This window comes from Uloborus diversus, chromosome 5 (genome assembly GCF_026930045.1).
Source record: "Uloborus diversus isolate 005 chromosome 5, Udiv.v.3.1, whole genome shotgun sequence".
NCBI lineage: Eukaryota > Metazoa > Arthropoda > Arachnida > Araneae > Uloboridae > Uloborus > Uloborus diversus.
The window spans coordinates 61,981,444-62,003,855 of NC_072735.1; the positions used below are offsets into that span (position 1 = coordinate 61,981,444).

Sequence of the window (22,412 nt, forward strand, 5' to 3'; positions counted from 1 at the left end):
TTATTTTAATGACCCCCCCCCCCTCCCCCTTCCCATGCATGTGCTATGTCTAATACCCCCTAGGTGGTGCACCCGAAAGTTTGAGAATTGCTGCCCCTAAACAACGACAAAATGATTTTGAAAAAGATCATACCTACATAACTGCTCAGCATTATTTAAATCCATATAATCACGAATGGCTCGAACAACCAATGGCTCTACAAAAAACATCATTATAACAGTTATTTTCATTAACAAAAGTTCTCAGGGGAAAGAAAAATAAGAAATATTTTTTAACATATTCTTTTGATTAAAAATTAAATACATACTCCAGCTGGGAGGCATCCTTGCAACTGCCAAAGCAACTAAATCATCAAACGTAGCATCTAAGACCTAAGCAAACATAATTATATCATTTTAATTTTATTAGGGAACCAATTTCAAAATGAACAACATTTTTTAATGCAATATGCAAAAGAAAATTTATTTGCCTCAATGTCTTGGCTCCTGTTAAATTTATGTCAAGAAAGAACTGCTGTACAAATAAGTTATATTGTGAACTTTGAGCAAGAATAAGTAAATAGTATAGTTACAATATTACCTCTCCAAGAATTTTATGTGCATAACTTTCAACTCAGACTTTTTTAGAACCGAGTACCTAAGTTATAAAAGTAAGCAATAGACCAATGGTTACTATGAAACAAAACAAAACTAAGTTAGGTATTAAAATGACAGAATCAATTTCATACATTTTGAATATTCATTAGTTATAATTTTTTAACAACACATTTATAAACGTGACAGTAACTTTCCCAAGATCTTCTGATTGATTTCCACGATTCAGATTCCTGTACTGGTATCTTTGCCATAAAAATTGGCTTAAAGGCGGTAACTTACTGCTTATTACCTAAGCTTTTACATTCACTTTACGCGTTGAATCACGCCAGTTTGAAGGAAATCTCAGCTACAATGAGAGGACACCTGCCTCCAGTTCGGTTATCAACCATCCCAGACCGATGTGTCCATAACAAGGATGAATCTGCAGTCTCTGGATGTCATAACTGGTCTGTTGGTTACTGCATGTAGTTCTATTGTAGAACTAGTTTAAAGGCAGAAATTTACTGCTGATTACCTAAGCTTTTACCTTCATTTTAAGAGTTCATCCGCACCATTGCTTTTGAACTCTCACCTAAATGCTAAATCAATTTTAGCCAAAAGTTTGGAGCTAATCTCGGCTACAATGAGAAGACATCAACCCTATCTCAGTTACCAACTATTCCAGACTGAAGAGATTCTGGATGTCATAACTGGGCTTACAGTGTATTACATCTACCGCTCAAACTGTTTCACCCCTTTTCTTTTTCCTTATTTCCTTAGTTTGGAACCTCGCTTGAATATTGACAAAAAAAAAAAACTTTCTTACAGTCATGTTTCCAGCAGTATTCCCAATTAATAACTCATTATCAGTATTTTATTTTCTGTTGATGGCCATTCGTTAAATATAACAACATTTTTTTTTAGAACAAACATAAATGAGGAAAATTTTTACCCAGAGTTTTCCTTTCGGCCAACAAGACCATGTCAGCCCAATTGGAAATTCGGGGCCTAGGCCTTTCCGGAAGTCTGGCTCGGAATCGGGCTTGTATAATTTTTTACTTGTGCTTTTTTTTTGGGAGGGGGGGGGGGCGGCGACCAGGAAAATATTGAATTCTTTCTGAAGGGCAGAGGTTGAAAGTCACTCATCAAATTCATCCATTATATAAAATGGATGATCGGCACTTCTCGTCGCCAAAGGTCACACAAATGGGCAGCAAATTTTTTTTTGAAATTAAAGTGAACACAGCTATGCAAAACATAATTCAAAAGGAGAGGAAACATTTAATAAGAAAATATTTCTGCATTTTTAATTTGATGTTTAAAAAAAATATCCTCTTTCATACCAAAGATTGTATTAAATTAAAACTTTGTTTCTGAATTTAAAACAAACTTTTAAATTTTTAAACCTTTTGTCATTGGTTCAGCGTTCATATATTCAAAATTATTATTAATGATACCATAAGTTTATGATGAAGCTAAAGAGACATAAAGAAAATTACCTATAGCAGAATTTTTTTTACGAAAATATTAATGAACACAATAAAATATGAAAAACAGTGAACATCAAACACTTTTTTAACAAAACCAAACAATTTTATACATTTTTTTAAAAATATAAACTAAGAATCTAAAAGTTTTTTTCTTCCTTTTTTTCTTTTTCTTTTTTTTTTTTTTTTTTTTTTTTTTGTGAGTGTGTGTGTCTGTGTGACTCAAAACATATTTTTTTCTGCCTTAGTTTGCCCCTTTAAGTTTTTTGTTGAAAGCTTTTGCTCCAACTGCAACATGTCAAGGATATTCTTGAAAAGCCAGATTAAGGCAGAAAATAAGTCTTTCTTCTCTCTAATCTAGCAAACGGGTTTCAATGTCTCTCAATATGAGCCAAACATTAGTTATTACGGCTAAAAATAAAAATTTCGTTCGAGTTTTCTTAGAATTTTATTCTACTGTTCATTCTTTTTTCAAACATAGTGACACTTTATTATATCACAACACAAAATGTTTACTTTGCTATAAATGAATAGTTTATTAGGAATTTTTCTCTTAAAAACAAGGGGAATTGAAATCACTACCTTATAGATGTAAATTTGCAACACAAAACAACAGTGGCGTAGCTAGACCCGACTTTCAGGGGGGGTTACTTCTTATATATATATATATATATATATATATACATATATATATACATATATATGTATACATATATATATATATATGTGTATACATATATATATATACATATACACATATATACATATATACACACATATATACATATATACACACACATATATATATATATATATATATATATATATATATATATATATATATATATATATATATATATATATATATATATATGTGTGTGTGTGTGGGTGTGTATAATCGCTTGGAATTTTTTCCTTTTCTTCTTTTTTTTTCTTTCTCTTCTCTCTTCTTTTTCTCTTTTTTTTTGAGACTAACTTTTCGGGGGGGGTTTTGTCCCCAAAACCCCCCCCTTAGCTACGCCCCTGCAAAACAAAAGGGGCACACTACAATGGGCACGACTGTACAATTGTACTCTACCAAACAGTAAGAATTTTACTGCTCATTCATTTGCACTAATTTTCGAAATGCCAATTTTTTTTCAAAAAAATTATACAAATAATGATTAAAACATTATATGGATGCCTCAATTGCCAAATTGATTAACTCCACTTTTTTAAAAAATTCTCATTTATGCTTTATTATTGCTATATCAATGCTTAGCATGTGAATTTATATTAACGTTTTGGTTCAGTACATTTCCGACCATGCGATGGCAGAAAATGTAACATGAGGGCCTAGTTACTCCTATGGATAACACCATCTTCTTCATAACTATTCTCTATTTTTTGTTTCATGGAGTTCGTCGATTTGGCAAGTGAAGCATCCATATACGCAAAGAAAGTGAAGTAAAATATGAAGAATAAACTTACTAGTCCTTTAATAGTTGGATAGTTCATAGCAGCCCAAGTAGCACTATATCCACCAATAGACCATGCATATATCACAATATTTTCTGGTTTAAAACCAAGTTTAGAAATAGCAAACTGCATAACAATGTCCATGGCATTCAATTCTTGATCTGGATATGGCGTACCCTGAAAAAACAATTTTTTATTTGCTCTCATTCTCTTGGAAAAATTATTTTAAGTGAAATAGAAATAACATACACATTAAAAGTAATACTATTTAAAAAACAAAAACATTTGAAAAAATGATAATAAAGTCAATTCCTACTTAGGTCAACAAAGAATTTTTTTTATTTTAGTTATTTTTTAAAAAAGTTACTTGACAAAAATCAGTAACATTTTCTTTCACTATACCATGGTGACGTATCCTAATAGTGCTTGAAAAAATTGAGATACATTTTAATAAAAGCATTGTTTAACAATGATTGTGATCAAACTTTCAATTGAAGGATCGCCAACATTTTAGCACGTAGTTCTAACACGTAAGTTAAGTAATTCAAACATGTTTATAACATTTCAAGCACCCAAAGTTGTGCACATTTACTTTTTAGAGAAATTCATTAAGATGACAAATTGGGCATGAATCACAAGCGACACTGAAGCCCCAGTTATCTTTTTAATTTTATACTCAAGTCATGTACACAAACATCATGAATTTGATTTTATTGCAAGCAAATCCTTTTCCAACCTTGCCAGATCAGAGAAGCATTTTCTACAGAAAATATAGCTGCCCTCTAAAACGTAACTTAAAATTTTAAAACAGTCAAAATTTTTGCTTTAAAGAATATTACAACTCATTCCTTGTTTTATTGTATTTGTTTGGCAACAAAAATTTAGTATGTGGTTCATTAATTTTTAAAAGAGCTTTCCGAAATCTTTTTGTGTAAATATACAAAATTTATTCATACAATCAAAAACATAAAACATTTTGCAATGTGTGTAAAACAATCAAAATTACTTTCTTTACTTTACAAATAAGTAAAGAATGTAGTATGCATTAATATACTTACAGTACTACTTCCGAATCCAGGATGATTCCAACCTAATACTGAATATCCTGCTTCAATAGGGGTCAGGGTAGTGCCATATTCATAAAAACCTGCATTGCCTTCACAACAAATAACCTACGAAATAAAAATGTCTTATTAAATCATTCCCAACATTACAAATAATAACTGAAAGACAAGAAACATAACCAATTTTTCTCTTCACAATTTAGCTGATGTAGAATGTAATAGAAATGTAGTTAGCATACAACGTAATAGAAATTTAGAGTTGATAAAAAAAAAGGTAGAAATGAGCAACATGTACTTTGATTATACACTGCAATTCGACATATGTTTCCATTTCAAAACGAAGATCTAAAAATTAAAAATTTTACATATTTGTGTGAAAAAGCAAGGTTTTATATATAACTATTTGTGCATTTAATATTGAAAAGCCATCAAAAGAACTGCTTGATTTTAATGCCTAAATGAAATTGCCTATCTTATCATACTTTTAAAAATTTAGGTACTTCTTCATAGGTAAATACACTTGGCACATTTTTAATCTTAACAGGGTAGCTTCCATTGAGATTAATAAATACGTGCACACTTACAAAATTCTAAAAAAATGTGAAAAATATCACCAAGCCCGTCATTTGGGTAATCGGGAGAGGGTATTAGTTGACCTCTTCTAGAATTTAAAAACATAATGTAATTCCGCATTTTGCGTGTATTTTGATCCTTTTTCTATATAAATACATTGAATTCATGCCTTTTTCCTTGCTATTTCAAAAGTTAGGATCTAAAGTGTGAAAAGTTCTGAAATCAGGAAAGGTGGCAGTCACGAGCATTCCAGATAAGAGGTCACGTACTGTAATTGTAAAAAAAGAGCAGATGACCTGTATTTAAATACATGAGAAAGTAAAACAATGAGGTGAAACATTCCTTCAAGGAGCTATAAATCATAATATATAAATCATGCATGCTACATCATTTTACACTACCATGCTATATCATCTTCAAGATGAATTAAAGATTACCTACCAAAATATTTCCATTGGGGAAGAAATTATTTTCTCTTCTATCAACAAGCAATGAGTCAATTTCATTGCCATCCTTAGTAAGAAGCTTGAATCTTTCTCCATTGTACTAAAATATCATACAAAAAACATTAATAACAGAAAATATTTCACTTTTGTTGGAAATACAGGACAACCTTGTTTATTTGGTAGTACTGGGGCCAATCACAATCCAGGTAATATTTGTTTTTAAAAAATCATTAAATATACAGACTTTCTGTTTATAATGACAAAAAGCAATGCTTTTGGACAAATTGACATACAATTGCATACAAGACATTAAAAATATGTATAAATAATTTTTTAATATTATTTCTTAACGTAGGACTTTTGTCTATGCTGCATTGTTTGTTGGATTACCATAATTTATTATACAATCTATATAGGACCAGTACATTTAATCACAATAAAAAGCGAATGCTTGGTGCACTTATAGTAATGTCCTAGCTATCGTAATTTTAAATTATTATTAATGTGAACAGAAAATTTTAAAAAGTCTACAAATTTGATCTGGTTTATCTGGATCAAGGAGGGCTGGATAAATCAGAGGTTGTACTATACATTCATCCTGGAGCAATCATGGGCAGTCAAAGTTTAAACTTTTGGGAGGGAGAAAATTCTTATTTTACCAGATGAAATTGAAAATTTTACTAAATGACAGACCATAAGCATGTGCACATACCTACAGCTAATAGGAAAGGATTAATGAGAAGAGATTATAGGCATTATTAAAATATATATTGCAGTACTATTGTCAAAATAACAATTTATAAACAAATTTATTATTTTAGGGGTTCAAACTTCTTAAAGTGAATAAAATCATCATAGTTTGTATCTTATGAACTGCAATTTTTGTCGATGAAAATACAGAGCCTTTAGAAGTTAGAGTTGTTTTCTGTAGGGTGATCAAAATGCAATTAATGTACACATGTTAATGATAAATAGGTGCGATTTGGGAAGAAATGTCCTTAAATGCTTACTTACACCAACTGATGTGTCCGACTCTTTTGCATAAGATAGAAAAGGTTCAACTTTCATTATTATTATTTATTCATTTATTTATTTATTTTGAGGTGTGGTCATTTTGGGTGGGTCTTTTTTGCTCATTTTAATGTTTTTTGAGTTCTTGTTGAGGAAGGAGAGAGAGTCAAAAGAAGTTATCAAGTTGTCTTCTGTAAAATGATCAAAATGCAATAAATGTACACATGCTAAACATATTTAATAATAAACTAGAGGATAAACTAGAGCATACAAAGTCTTTTTCATTTCATTTGAAATTTTCTTACTAATTCCCTATTTAGGAGACAAAAACATCTTTGTACCCTTTACATTTTTACATCAAATTGAGAAGTCTGATTATTTGAGTCCGAAATAAAATCTGTTTGAACCATCAAGTAAATGTTTAAAGAATAAAGTTCTCTAATGCCTCTTTTTGACAGAAATTATATGTTTTATGTTATTACTTTGAAATTTTAAATAAAGTTTTCTGACATTTATGTAGCTTTTTCATTTATAATTTTGCTTCACTCACACATATTTGCAGTATTTTATTAAAAAATTATTTATAGTGTAGCTACTTTAGATAGGCAATGGTTGCAAAAAATTTTCAGTAGTATTTTTAATCTTGCAATTATAGCTGCTATTTAATTAGAAAAAAAACTACATTTTGTCAGTAAATAAAAGATATATTTCTCCTTTGCCTATTAGAAAACTAGCATTTTTATTGAAATGCAAAGAAATAAGGAAAGATACCCAACATGGTTGAGTTTTGACCACAATATAGTTTAAATAAATAGCACCCTTACTTCTTCCATCAGCTTTGCTCTACCTTTTAAAAGCATTGGAGCTAGAAAAAAAGATATTGATAAATAATAATTCATATTGTATAAACATAAATATCTTACATAAATAGAATTTTATACAAATAGAAGTTATATTACATAATTTAAATCTCGAGCAACTGAGGATACAAAATTGAATTCAACTGAATAATTAGTTTTGAAGGGAGCAAAAAAGCTTTTTCTCTTTTTTTTTTTTTTTTGTTTTTGCTTGATAATGGTCTAACAAGTCTAAATAGAAAAAAATCTATGGGGGCAATTCCATGGGCAATTGACTGACATTCACAAAGCAAAACAAGTATACAGATCCATACAACACAAAACATACATTTAAAAAAAAATATTTTCCACTGTTTTATTGAGATTTTTTTAAGCTGATTTTAATAGTATAGTGCATTGCCAAAAAACATATTTCATGTGATTTCAGAAAAACAGTTTAAACTTTGGTCAACTGACTGACATTAGTGCAACCATGTGAAAAGTAGTACAGATTCGATAAGAGATTCTTTAAAACTAAAAGGAATCTTACATAAATTTAAATTAGGACCACAGAACAATAAATAACCTTTCGGTATAGAGCATTTTATCTCAAAAATATGGCTATGATAAAGAATTACAGTAATTACAACAACTTGGTAACTGACTGACAACCCAGTAACTGATTAATATGTTTTTAAATTACTTATATATCTTATATTAATGCAAAATGCTTAAATAATAAAATTATGTCGTAAAAAAAAACACTGCTCACAAAAGCAGAAGCTGATTTGCCACTAAGCCCCTCAGCTTAGAAGTTTCACAAAATTTTACACCAAATAGAAAATTAAAACAAAATATAGTTTTAATTTGTTTAATAATAAAATTGTTGAAGTCAAGAGTAGTAATATATAAAACATAAAGATATGTCACTTTTAACATCAAACAGCCTTTTTTTTTTTTTTTTTTTTGCAGCTCTACAGCACTTTTTTTGATAGTATAATCCAAGGAGGTCTTTATAGATGTGTTTAGCATACCATTTCAAAATTCCTAAATCAGATCCTGCAAACATTAAGCAGTTAGAATAAGATTTAGTAGTATTCCACTGACAACTAAATCAGTCATCAGTTTCTTGCTCTCAGTAGAGGAGGCTTCACTCCCCCCCCCCCCCCTATTGTTAATACTAAGTGCGAAAGAGCTCAAAACCTGAAAATTCAATGGTTTACTGAATGCAGGGGCGCCCACCTCGGGGGTCATGGCGCAAACTGCAGCATTTAAATTTTTAGTAGGAGGTATTTTGAGGAGCATATTGGACTTGGGGGGTGGGCTCTTGCTCCCGGGGGGATGATCACCCCTGCTGAATGGGTAAATGTTGGGTATGGATTCATAATTCTGTTACCACAAATGAACTGAGCAAGAATACCTCTCAACTGCATCTTGCTTATCTAAGTAACACACATGCAAGCTAAACCTGATGGTTGGTTGAAGTTTAGTAGGAAAGCATTTCATTCAATGCATACAATACTGTGATCACATAGGATAGGATTTATTCAAATGTGGAAAACATTCAATTTTTAATGCTATGCTTAAAAAGAATAAAAAAATAAGTTTAAAAACCTAATAGAACTTACCAAGAACCATGTTTAAAAGACCTACAGATCCTGGATATATCATCATTCTCCCAAAGGTATGGATTGCAATAAAACTAGTAACAAAAATAAATAAACAAAAACATTACAAAACACATAACTAATGTTTAAAAAAAAATCTTGTATCAATATCTGCTTGCAAAAAAATGTATCGAAACAAACCTCAAAATGTTGCATGGAACACTCTTGAATTTCTCCACAGTACTTCTTCTGGATAACCCTTTCTCAACGTAAAGTCTAGGTTTACTGTTATCACTAAAAAAATTAAATAAATTAGCAGAGAAAAATAATTTTTCAGTTTTAAAGGAACAATAATTTATGTTAGTATGCTTAAATGACTTAAATGTGCTGATATTTAGCACAACAAAGATTTTTGACTACATAATTACACTTAAATTCTAAAGTGAAAATCCTTCATTTCCTTTCTTTTAATATTGTTAACAATTGAGGCAGTGAGAAGCAAAGGGATGTAAGTGGTATTTATTAAGTTTTGAGGAAAACACATTTAAAGATAAGGTCCTAGGTAGGCTTTTATCCATTCTTTTTTCTAAATCATGCTGTATAACAGCACCTACCGAGGCTACTAGTACCATCTCTTGACCCAAGACAGAGGAGAGGTTCACTTACCATTTGTACTGGTTATATCCAAATTTTTAATTTTGCCACTTACATCCCTTTGCTCCTCACTGTCTCAATTAGTCTAATTTACTATTTCTGTACCTAAGAGGTAAAGGGTACTGAACCACAAAAACAAAACTAGCCAGAAGAGTTTAAACTCTTCCCTTTGTGCTGATTTGTACCACTGGATTATCATTTATGGGTCTATAAAATGAAATTTTGTTTACTAAAATCTTAGGGATTTATACCTCTGAATCAAGGATGAGAAGTTGATTCAATAAATGTTGCTTAAATCTTGATTACAAAAAAAAGGAAATAATTTCCCTTACCTCCCAGGTGCAGGTTTAAATGGATCAAAGCAGCGACATTGATAACATTTTAATTATATTTGGGCTTAAAAATTAGTTTTTAAATGAAAAGTGAAAAATGTTCTTTATAAATCAAGTTTCTTCTTTCCCTTCTATCTTTTTTCATATCCTTCTAGCTCTAAGCAAGACTAGCTAGTTCTGCTAAACTGAAAACAAGGCTGTTCAAACATAAACAATTTTGAGTATCAACAGAACTGAAAAAACATCCTACACATAATATTTAAGAGCTGGGGAGGATTACAATGGCATTTAAAGAATTAGTTTATGCAAATGTATGTTGCGTATTTGTCTTCTCTTAGCATTGCAATCATCATCGACATCATTAGAAAGATGAACAGTAAAGATTTTGGATCACGAAGAATCCTTTAATGGTTCATTGTGAACACAGTTAACCGACTAAGGTCCTCTTGATAAGAAAACTTAATATCTTTCAGGGGTGCCCATCCCCCCCCCCGAAGTTCAATGGCACAAATTCCCCCCACCCCCCATCTTTCTCAACTCTTTTTTTTAGTTTTTTTTATATATATTTTTTAAAAATATTTTTATTTATTTATTTATTTTTTTTTTTTTTTTTTTGCGTTTAAGTATTATTATAATTATAATTTTATGAGAAAAGCTCTGTGCTACACCACATACACAAACTAAATAAATAAATTAAATTAAATATAAACAGAATAAATAAAATAAATTATTCAAATTAAACATAAATCAATAAATAAATTTAAAGTAATAAATTTTTAAAAAATTAAAATATCCCCTCCCCCTCAAAAAAAAAAATTTTGATGGCGCAATTTCCGCCATAATCCCCCCCCCCCCCCCCGTGGGCACCCCTGATATCTTTTTTGTCTACTTTAAAATTATATGATAAACTAGGCTTTAATACTATTTGATGGACTAGTGTATCTTTAATAAGCTTCCTTCTAAAGATTCTACTTCATGAAAACAAGTGGGTATCCAGCATCTTGTTCTCTCGTTCTGGGAGAGGTCATTACTGAAATAGGAATTCACAAGTCAGAGGAATGAATAGATACATAAGCGTAACATTTGGGTGAAAGACATGGCCTGAGGCTTTAGACTGATAATTTCTTGGAAGCGAAGTCTGTAATACACCATTTTAGACTACCTATGTTCGTATTGGGGGAAGGGATGTCAAGACCTGCATAATCCCTCCACCTCCTGGATGCACATTTGCATGACAGTTAGAAGGATGAAGCTAAACATGTTCTTGACGAGGGATACATTTCCCATAATGCATGTCCTTTTGTTCAATCACACTATTCAAGATAACATTATAGACATTTACTTCAAACTATTTGTATGGTGAATTTAATAGCCTCTCTCATTTTCCTCTCTTTATTTTCTAGAGCAGATAACAATATGAAAAATTGCACAGCTAACTTACAGTGTACTTTCCCTCCAATGGAAATCCACAGGCCAATCCCTGAAATCAAAATCATAATGGCAGATTTCAAGCTGCAAAAAAATTGAAAAACATTATTAATGTAAAAATTATGTAAGAACTTTTTAAATAAATTTCAATTCACCATAAGTTACAAAATCTGTAATATAGCTTGTTTGACTACACATGTGGTTTATCAGTGAGAAAATGGATTTGATATAGATGTGTCAGTAAAAGACACTTAACTAATGACAGGAAATATTGAACGTTGTTAGCACAAATAAACAGATTGCTGAATACATGTGTTTTGGGGTTTACAGGAACCCCTTTTTCAATTCAAAGTTTTAAGCTTTTGGATGTAAAGACATCCGGTAAAAGTACATAAAAAAGTTCACAACTTTGAATTAAAACAAAAGGGGCTCCTGGAAACTGAAACACGTGTATCCAGTAATCTGTTTATTTGTGCTAAACCACACTGGATATTTCCTGTTATTTCTCAGCACAAAGGTATTTATTTCTCACTTAACTAATGGCCTAACATTTTATTGAAAGAACTCAGTTAAGATAACATCTTTCAAAAGGTTTTCATATTTCATGAACAGGAAAAAATATAAGATAAATTGTTATTCAATTCTGTCTCAATCGTAAGAGAAAAAAAAAATTGTTTCAGAAAAATTAAGTTTTTTTACAATCAATGATTGTAGCCACATATTTAAGAAATTGTTTTGTAATTTATTTGAAATAACCTTTTTCTTTCTTTTCGAATTTAGTTTAGATTTATTTCAGATTATGGAAAAACAGGCAACACAAAAGAAATAAATGTAAATGTCCTTTCATTTCCAATTAAATGAAAACAATAATACTGAATAACATGTATAATAATAATAAATACAAAATAATTTTTTTTTTTTTGTATTTTAAAGGGCAATGCAGAAAATATTCTTCCTCAAATGTTTAGTGATGATGACATTAACAACATTGACATTTACATCATTAACAACATTAAATGAAACAAGGAATATTTCTCTCGGGGATTATAAAATATAAAATTGTAACTCTTGGATCTCCACCAGCAACGCTTTGACACCATGTTAGTGAAAAGAAAGAAGTAAAATATTCAGAAAAATTAACTGCTAGAATTTTCAGAAAATGATGAATTCAAAAGCAGAATGCTACTTAAGTTTACTTTACAGAACAATTCTGTTCAAATGTAAAGGGGGGGGAGTAAGGCAAAAAAAAATTTTTTTTTTCACTTCACTAAATCAATTTAAACCGTTGGACCAAAACCAACACATGGACATGGTCCAACCCTTACTACTTCTTATGACCCTGAGTATCAATCTAATTCATAATAATAAATTACTTTGGTTACTATACAGAACAATGTACTTAACATAATTGAACATGTTTCATTAACTTCTAGAACATTTTTACGCAAGTTCAATGCTAAAATACTTTCAAACATTTAAAAAATTTACTTTCATATCTCTAGTTCGATTCTCCTTGTAGGCATTCAATACAGAAACAAATGTTATATAATCATTGCTCATCATCCTTCCAAGCCCTACAATGGGAAAAAAAAAAGTAATAATAACAACAAGAATTTAGGAAACTCCTCATATAAAACCACAAAAAGTTTTCAGACATTGCATTAATATACTTAGCAAATGTGGGACCTGATTGAAGAATGCTGCAATTACCCATCTTCCTTCCAGTCTTACATCCCGTTTTAATTTTTTTTTTTTTTAATAGGAAAAGAAAGGAGAGAATACAGTGAACTTAAAATTGTAAGTTAAGTTTTTTCTCTGAGAAATGTTTTTAGTGCAATGTATTGTTTTGATGGAAAGGTATATACCAGAAGTTACAAACTCTAAAAACGCAATTTTTGGACTGTCTTGGTGACATCAAGTGGGAGATAGAGAGCCTTCCCCGGAATTTTTTAAAATCAACTTGCATAAAACATTGATGATAAAAGAATCACCAAGAGAAGAAATACAACTGTGACATAACTTAGTGACATAAAAGTGTCATCAACACTATTCGTGATAATTTGATAGCAGCTTATTGTCAAAACATCGCTTGAAAAAAAAAATAAATGTGATACTAAGCCCATTCTCCAAACACACAAATTGCCAACAAATAATCGACTAGCACTTTGTTCAGATCTCACTGCAGTCGACAAACGGTAGCTGAACAAAGTTGTCATCAAAATATTCCTACCCCTAATATACCTTCCCTGCCCGTCTTTCCAGTGCTTTGGATCCTTTAGTTATGCCTTAAGTATTATAATTTTACAATATTTCATAAGTTATTTTGTTTTTCTCTCTTTACTTTTCTGCTGTAAAAACTGTGTTGCTTTTCTGCTGTTTCAAAATTTGGGAAGTACTGCTTTCCAAATTTGAAAGTGATCCTATGTTTATCACTTATTTAGTTTTCAGGTGAATTATAACATTTTGTGAACCTGCAACTAAAATGCTTAAAATTAGACTTCATATCTAATTTTTCAAAAAATGAAATTTAAGTCTTCTTATTTTCAGAGAATTAACTACTCTTGCTTTTCTTTTTTGAATGAATGTATTCATAAATGTCTAAAACCAGAAGAGTCCTTAAATAACTAGCTTTTAAATGGCTGAATTAGTAACAAAATGATTTGAAAACCAAAAAGGGAAAATTATTCAGATTTTATCCTAATTTCAATAACACTTATGCAGGAAAAAGAGCAGATAATATATTCAAGTTGATATTATATTTTACCTAGGTCTTTGAGAAGAATACTCAAAATAAGCATTAATATTTTTTCATGGCCAGTAATGATTTTTAATGCAGTATATTTTTTCCTCTCAAAAATGTTTATTTTGCTTAAAGCATTATATTCTCAGAAGGAATAAATTCATAGCATTCGAGATAAAACAACTATAACTAGGGCAAACCTAGCCTGACAGCATCTATAAAGAACAAAAAAAAATCTCAACATGATTATGGATCTTTTAGAAATTTAAATACATCAAAGTCACCTGATATTATTTTTTCCTTATTTAGAAAATTCTTCATATGCCAGAAGCATATTTGCCTATTCATTTCTTTTACTATTATCAGGTTGTGAGAATCAAAAAAATAATAAAAGAGATAAAATTAATTGATAGACAAATGCAAAAGAATAAAGTAAACAAAGTCACAAAGAATGATTGCTTTTCTTGCCCCCATATTCTTTTTCCCAGCTGATTATGCAAACAAATAAAAAGCAAAATTCTTTCTGTCAGTTTTAAAAAAATCTGCATGTAATTTAAAGTTTTTGAAAATGCCTATTTCGAACAACTAAACCATTATGGCAGTGAGTAAAAATATGACGACAAATGTACATCTTTATTCTTTACTAATAATAAGGCTGAAAGTCTGTCTGTAGCGCCTAGACTGTTCTGCCGATTCTCATAAAATTTGGCACAAAGTTAGTTTGTAGCATGGGGGTGTGCACCTCAAAGTCATTTTTCAAAAATTCGATTTTGTTCTTTTTCTATTCAATTTTAAGAAAACTTTACCGAGCAAATTATCACAAACATGGAAGAGTTAAATTACGAAATTATCATAACGTGGAACTGTAACATTGTCAAGCCAATGAATTTTAGCAAATTGGTGAGAAATTCGTCATCTATTATTTGTAAATATACAGGCAAAACAAATGACCTTTTATTTTTTAACTACGGGCAAAGTCGTGCGGGTACCACTAGTGTACAAATAAAAGCAATTAAAAAGAGTTTTAAAACTCTGCAAACAGCTGTTTCGAGGTTATGAAAACAAACCCCTCATCAGTACACAAAAGAATGATGGCACACAAAATCCGACGATGAACAAATGAACCTTGTCTGTCATTAGACTTTGCTTTTATTACTTTTATTTGTACATGCATACACATTGTCATATTTTTACTCATTTCCTAGTACAAAGTTTTCGACTGCTTCTTTTACACATTATGACACTACTCGATCAGAGAATTATATAACAGGCATATTTTGATGCTCAACAGATTAGGTCATACTTGAAGACATAAATGAAGCATTATTAGCAATAATGTGCAAATGACATCACACACTCAATCTGTATGAATCTTCTGCAGGTGGATGTTTCCAAACAGGACAAATTTTAAAGAAAGGATCAAAGAAATTTTTGTGGGATTTTTCCTCTGCTACTATGAACTTTCTCTTCGTGGAACTTACGGGATTGGGAAATTGTACTAATCAGGGAACCAGAGGAATAGTACAGTAATGAAACGAGTTCAAAAAAGTAGCAATCAAAATAGCACCTTGAGACATACTGTTGATGCAAAAATTATTTGCCCTCATCCGCCCGTTATCAAGATACAAAGGTTTAAAATTTGCTGAAATTTTAAGACAAATGTCAACTTTAAAGATTTGACGAGAAACTGATCAGGCAATTTCACTGTCTGCATTCATCAACAAATCCTGTGAAAGACGTCTTCCATTCCCAACTGTAACTCGCAAGATTTGGCGACTTTTCTTAAAATTTTGAGACTTTTAAGATTTTGTATTTTGTTAACAGGGACACAGGGACACAACGGCAAATAATTAATGAGTCAAAAAACATGTCTTACAATGCTCTTTCAGTAGCTAGTTATTTTAAAAAAATTCATTATTATGCTATGGTGTGGTTTCCTGGTAAGCATGAGAGTTGACAATAGTTAGGATACATTGGGGAGGGAAAAGTGAGACAGTGAATGCATGTTATTTATTTTTTCAAATAAATTTCAGGTAGGAGTAAGCATGAAAAAAAAAACTCCGCAAGAGGAAAAAAAGAAAAAGAAAGTGTGACACTGAATAACTTTTAAACTCAACAAATATACTTGACAATGAAAAGTTAATTTCAACTTACCTCTTATAAATATACAAACAAACATAAACATTCCAAATGTGCTAGATAATTTATAAAGAGTGAAAAGTCCTTCACTTGTGAAGTACCCTAAAGAACACAAACAATAAAAGCACAATCAGTAGTTATAACGAATTTTCAAAATTTAAAAATGAAATTCAAAATAGTGAAAACTGAACTTAATATTTTTAATTATATACAGAATTGATTTCAGAATACCAAACTCCAGTAGACCTGAAACCCACACTTTTTCCTTAAAAGAATAATAAATAAAAAAAAAAATTTAAATTGTTTTTCAACTTTCAAATGCTTCAAATTGTTTATTTTTGGCTATTATGTGGTGAAAATATAATGCTTTCAGCTTATTCATTGTTGTCACATGTCTTGCTTCAATTATGCAGCAATCTTTTAGCATCCGCTTTTGGTTTATGACACTTCTCATTTTCTCATTGGTATATAATACAATGGATATTGAGCAAAAATACAAAGCAATTTTTTGCATAAATAAGATTTTTTTATTGGAACTGAATTGGCTTTTTTTTTTTTAAGAATCCACAGCATGCTACTAATGAAATTTTCCGAAAAATAGGGAAATATGGTACAAGTATGCATTTGCCAGAATCTAAAGGATTTTATTTTTCCTTTAATGTTCTAGGATTTTTTTATCACCCAATCAACAAGGGCCAGCAGTCATTCTCAAAAATCTTTGACATTCGCTGCCTTGTGCTTTTTCTACAACCAGATGCATAATGCACAGTGGAAACTCAACTGATCTTTTAAAGGTCACGACTATTTGATAAGTTTACTGAATTTCACTTGTTTCCTTCATTATATCAGGTTTAATTTACATTTTTTTCTTTGTTTTTATTTTGTAACTAGCATCAAAAGCCATACAATTTGGCAGTTTTATTTATTCCATAATATTCCAAAAGCTTCTTTTCTTTTTCTTATACTGAAAAATATTGTTTTTCTGCTTTGCTTTCATTTTGATAAAGAAAAAGAAACTTGCGACACATGAACTGGCATTAAATAACAGCAAAATTTGGAAAAATTAGTGCCTAACATCGTTCAGTACAATAATTTTCACTATTTTTTGAGTAAAGATCTAAAATATAGAGAATTTCAAATTCTGTAAACATCATGATTCTGAGGACTCCAGATTTGGGATCCCATACAGTTAATAAATTTTATATAAATATTTTTTCATGCAGAAAAATATTATGAAATGCAAAAATCGCTATGATAAAGCATTTTTCAATAGCATAAAATAAGCATGGTTAAGAATAAAAGTTGCACATCTAACCAAAGCATAAGTATTACCTTTTCTGTACATAAAGCTAGCAAGCAAAGGTGCTGTATAAAACCCTAATGCCCAAGCCATTGATAACTGAAATTAAAATAAGTATTGTAAAATAAGTTGTAGAAACAATGTTGAAAAAAAAAATTGTACACAAATGATATCAACACATTTAGTCAGTTTTTTTTTTAAAATATCAATCAGCAAATTACCATATTACCCCGCATTATACAGCATGCCGGAAAAAAGCAAGGTTGGCCAGCATGCCGGGAAATTTGAATTTTCCGGCATGCCAGATAATTTGAGGTTTATTTTGCAACAAAACAAAAATAAATTTCCACATTCAGTTCCAATCAGAAAGTAAACCACCCTTATAAGGAAAAAATTAATAAATCCCGAAAATAAACTTCTTTTTAAAAAAAATGTGTATTGCATATAATATGTGCTTTTTATTTATGGTAGGTCATTTTTAATGGATTTAACTATATGCCAATAAAGTAATCAATTCAGAAGCAATCATCGTTACTGCGATTTGTTCATAATTTTTTTAAATAAATTATTTTAGGTTCCTCTTAGAGAGGTAAGTTTAATTTTTATTTTTTAAAAAGCAGTGGTAAATTCTTTAGCACTGGTTGAGGGGCGGTAACTTACTGCTTAAATGTTTGCTTCCTTAGTTTTATTTTAATTTTTATAAAATTATTCGTTATTAAACAATATTTTACTTGTTTAAACAACAAATAACATTGTTAGTAAATATTTTTACAAAATTAATAGTGTATTACTACTAATAAGATATGTATGGATCTTATATTCATTTTTAAGCTCAACATATATCTTTTATAGAATTTTTTTTTCCTAACCTCTATTTTTCTGGCATGCTGGAAAAGATTAGGCAAGTGTTATCAAAAATCTGGTGACCCCTGAATTTCGGGGAATGCTAAATAATGCCGGGTAATACGCTACATACACAAAGGAAGACTGCTGATTATCATTTTAAACAAACTAGATTAACAAGTTTATATTTTCCAGTTATTTTTCATTAAGGTATTTAAACATGTGCTCCTCTTTGTTTTTCGCCAGAATTTTAACAACCTACAATGAGCAAGTAATGAAGTAATGATCGTTAAGCTATATGTATATGGTGAAAAAGACATACTTGCCAACCTTCGAAGAAAAAAAACATTAGATTCCACTAGAGATACATAGATAGGTGATTCACCAGCGACATATCTTCCCAACAGAATAATCAAATTATGCTTTTAAATAACATGAATACTAAATTTTAAGTAAAATGGGGATTTTTTGCAGATGTAAGCTAACTGGTAGCAGGGGCATTCCAAGGTATTTTTGACATTTATGTAGAATCCGTAACGTGACCTTTTTTTGCCATAACTTTTTAATTTACTGTTTGATTAGCATATTATTTTTTTTTGATCTTTTCCTACCAACACACCAGCTCAAATTAAAATAATTTGCAAATCAAACGGTAAATTAAAAAATTACGGCAAAAAAAGGTCACGTTACGGGCTATACATAATGTCAAAAATACCGTGGAATGCCCCAGCAGCAAGAAAATATACTGCAAAGGAAAAACCAAATAATAAGGAGTGAATTTGCTTAAAGTTTTGTACAGTTCCCAGTCTCTACCAAAAAGTAGCTACAAAAAATTTAATTACTAAAATACAGAAAAAAATCAATGTAAATGAAAATAAAATATAAAATAAGTAGGTATGGGGTAGCACATGTTCAAATAACTACAAACTTTCAATATCATTAAAATATTTTCAGGATGCAAAAGGATTGAAATCTGCTGCAATTTTCAGCAAAGCACGTGCTCTGTTGAACATGTAATGTGGAAAGCTTCCAAAAAATTAATTTTTACTAAATGAGTTATTAGTTGGAAAAATTCTTATTCCCTGACATTGGTGGACTAGAAAAGGGCGCTATCTATTGAGAAGAAAGTTGAGAAGTACTTTTTGATTGATTGACTGAAAAACTCCAAAAACGGGAGAATATCGTAAGAAATAGGAAACCGGGAGATGGAAGCAAAAAAGGGAGTCTCCCGTTAAAAACAATAGAGCTGGCAAGTATGAAAAGAACTACATTAAAAGTCCCTCAAACATGTGCATCTCTATTTTTCACACCAATGATGCACTGGAAATCATACAATTTTTTCTCTTGCCCACATCTTAGAAGATTCACACACCAACACTCAAGATCCATGACCAACACATCAACACTCAAGATCATGACCAACACATAAACACTCTCATGGCCCTCACTTGAACTAGAACAAGGGTCCTCAACCTTTCAGAATTTAAGCCCCTTTGAACATTGACTTGAGATCACGCCCTACAGCCACCCGCACACTGTGCACAATAGGAAGCTGAGACTGTTTAGGATAACTAAAGCTAGTTTTTGAGTAAAAATCTAGATAATTTAACACACAAAATTTATTTATTTTTACACTTAACTTTATTTTGAACATATCATTATTAGAACATATGAAATTCAAGAAGCAAAGAAATAAGTACAAGATTTTTTGATATAATCTAGGGTCCAGCTGAGATTGTCTCTTTCACAACATTAATGACCAACATGAAATTTACTGTTTACTTGTGATCACAAAATAGAGTAACATTTTTCAATTATTTCTTTCATACAATCATACCTCTCTTGAATTCTTCTCTCCCCCCCCCCTCCCCCCAAAGTTGAGAACTAAAGCAATAAGAGCAGAACTGACAAGAGGTTCAGGTTGATTAAAAAAAATAGAATTAATACACTTATTTTTGACTACCGATTGGCATGACTATCAAAGTTGCAATCTGGTAAGAGGACCACAATAAATGCAAGGCCAATGAGCACTCTATTGCAACAACCTATTACATTTTAGGAAGCATTCTAACAACGGACACTTTAAGGTTATGTCAGGAAAGTATTAGTCTGAATGAAAAATTCATGCAAGTTCAAAGCTTTCTGGGGAGGGGGCAAAGAGGAAAAGGGTACATATATTCAATGTACATATTGTATAATAAAACATTATACATACACAGACACACATGTGAAATAAATTCTATTCTGAAAGCCGGAGAGGAGTCAATAGCTCTTCCTACTTAGTCGATTTAATGAAAAAATTTACTTCTTTGCAATTGAATTTTTTGAAAGAGACATTTTGGACTTTCAGCCCAATAACAAAGGTGCTGAATACAGCTTTGCTCTAGAATATAATTTTCCCGAATAACTTACACAAAGTAGATGTGTGACATGACAACAGATTGTACTTGTAGAAAAAAAAAAGATTACTAATTAATGCTTAATTATGATTTATTAAATTAATAAAAAATATCATGCATTGTGTATCTTTTATGCTTGCAATAAAAATTTCATGTAAGTGACATCAATGCTTAAAGGCAAAGTTTGATTTACAAAACATAACTTTTAATTCAAAGGCTAAATTGGTCAATTTAGTTAATAAAATGCATCTAAAAGTAATGAAAAAATATACAGTGCAGGATGTAAAATACTTTTGTACAATCATTCTATTAAAATTAACTACATATTTGATTTGATCCCAATAAAGTAAAGATGGAGTCGATAAGACAAAGACTAGGAGCATGCAAAAAAAAAAACTCCCTGAAACATAATGAACTTTGAAGTCTGTATAATAATGTTACTGATTCAAACATAAATTAATTAAAAGAATTTTTATTTGTCTTTATCAAAAGTTCCTCTTGCGTTTATGTATTTTAAAAAGGATTAATGGGAAGAAAAAAATCATATGTAATCAGAAAGCATTAAGTAATTCAATAGTTTGAAAATCATGTTTGATAATAACACTGAAGTTTGAACAAGTTATCCACTTTTAACTTACCGAGCACGTAGTAAATTTGATTAAGCAATCACTATAATGTTCCAATAAATTTCCTTCATAATCTCTTCCCTGTTGAAAAAATTAATCAATTAAAACGTCAAAAATAAATACGGAAGTATTTGTTAACAAATATATCTAAAGAAAGTTAAAATAAATTTCATTATACTTTTCGTTTCAATCAAATTTTAAAACATCTTGTCAACTAAATATCATTAGAAATTTTGTGGAAGACATAGAAACAATGAAGGAAACAACAATACAACCGATGAGGGAAGAATGACTTGGAAAAAATGAAGCGTTAACAGGGGGAAAAAATCATTTCGGAAAATTACCTGTCTGCTACCATATCGGTATAATTTATATATACGCGGTCCGAGAAAGCAACGATATATCCAAGACATTTTTAGAAATCAATTAAATAATACTGTCTCAAATGAATTTGATCCTGATATGATTAACGCAACCAATTTACAAGCATAATTAAATAGCATTCAGATTTGTACACTTCGACACTTCAGAAGTCAAGCAAATTTTGTTTAGATATTTTGTTGCCAAACAGCAAACATTCTTCAAAAAAGAAAAAGTAGAGTACAATTTAGCCGAAGAAATATTCAAAGTGAAAATAAGGACAAAAATAATAAAACTAATAATTTGAATTTTGATCTCTTGAATTCCAATTATGTTTTTCGCAATCACGAGTGTGTGTATGTGTGTGTGTGTATGTAGGCGTGTGTGGGGGGGGGGGTATGTGTGTTTGTGTCTGTGTGCAGGTATGAGTGTTTGGGTAGTTGAGTGTGTGTTTGTGTGGGGGGGGGGGGGAATGTGCATGCGTGCAGGCATATGTGTTTGTGTCTGTGTGCAGGCATGAGTGTATGGGTAGC

General features: G+C 30.5%; 1 protein-coding gene across 1 annotated transcript in view; it reads right to left on the minus strand.

Moving 5' to 3' along the window:
* Window positions 1-22,001, minus strand: part of LOC129223390 (phosphatidylserine lipase ABHD16A-like) — a 38,076-nt gene extending 16,075 nt beyond the window's left edge. Inside the window, exons 1-14 of the mRNA XM_054857981.1 lie at window positions 21,864-22,001; window positions 21,532-21,600; window positions 17,684-17,750; window positions 16,367-16,453; window positions 12,961-13,046; window positions 11,486-11,556; window positions 9,260-9,352; window positions 9,080-9,153; window positions 7,440-7,480; window positions 5,600-5,704; window positions 4,580-4,693; window positions 3,534-3,698; window positions 309-372; window positions 134-197 (exon numbers count right to left, since the gene is read on the minus strand). Coding sequence (XP_054713956.1) covers window positions 134-197; window positions 309-372; window positions 3,534-3,698; window positions 4,580-4,693; window positions 5,600-5,704; window positions 7,440-7,480; window positions 9,080-9,153; window positions 9,260-9,352; window positions 11,486-11,556; window positions 12,961-13,046; window positions 16,367-16,453; window positions 17,684-17,750; window positions 21,532-21,600; window positions 21,864-21,932 — 1,169 coding nt within the window. The 5' untranslated portion in view covers window positions 21,933-22,001. The remainder of the gene's footprint in view (window positions 1-133; window positions 198-308; window positions 373-3,533; window positions 3,699-4,579; window positions 4,694-5,599; window positions 5,705-7,439; window positions 7,481-9,079; window positions 9,154-9,259; window positions 9,353-11,485; window positions 11,557-12,960; window positions 13,047-16,366; window positions 16,454-17,683; window positions 17,751-21,531; window positions 21,601-21,863) is intronic.
* Between the last annotated feature and the right edge of the window lie 411 nt (window positions 22,002-22,412).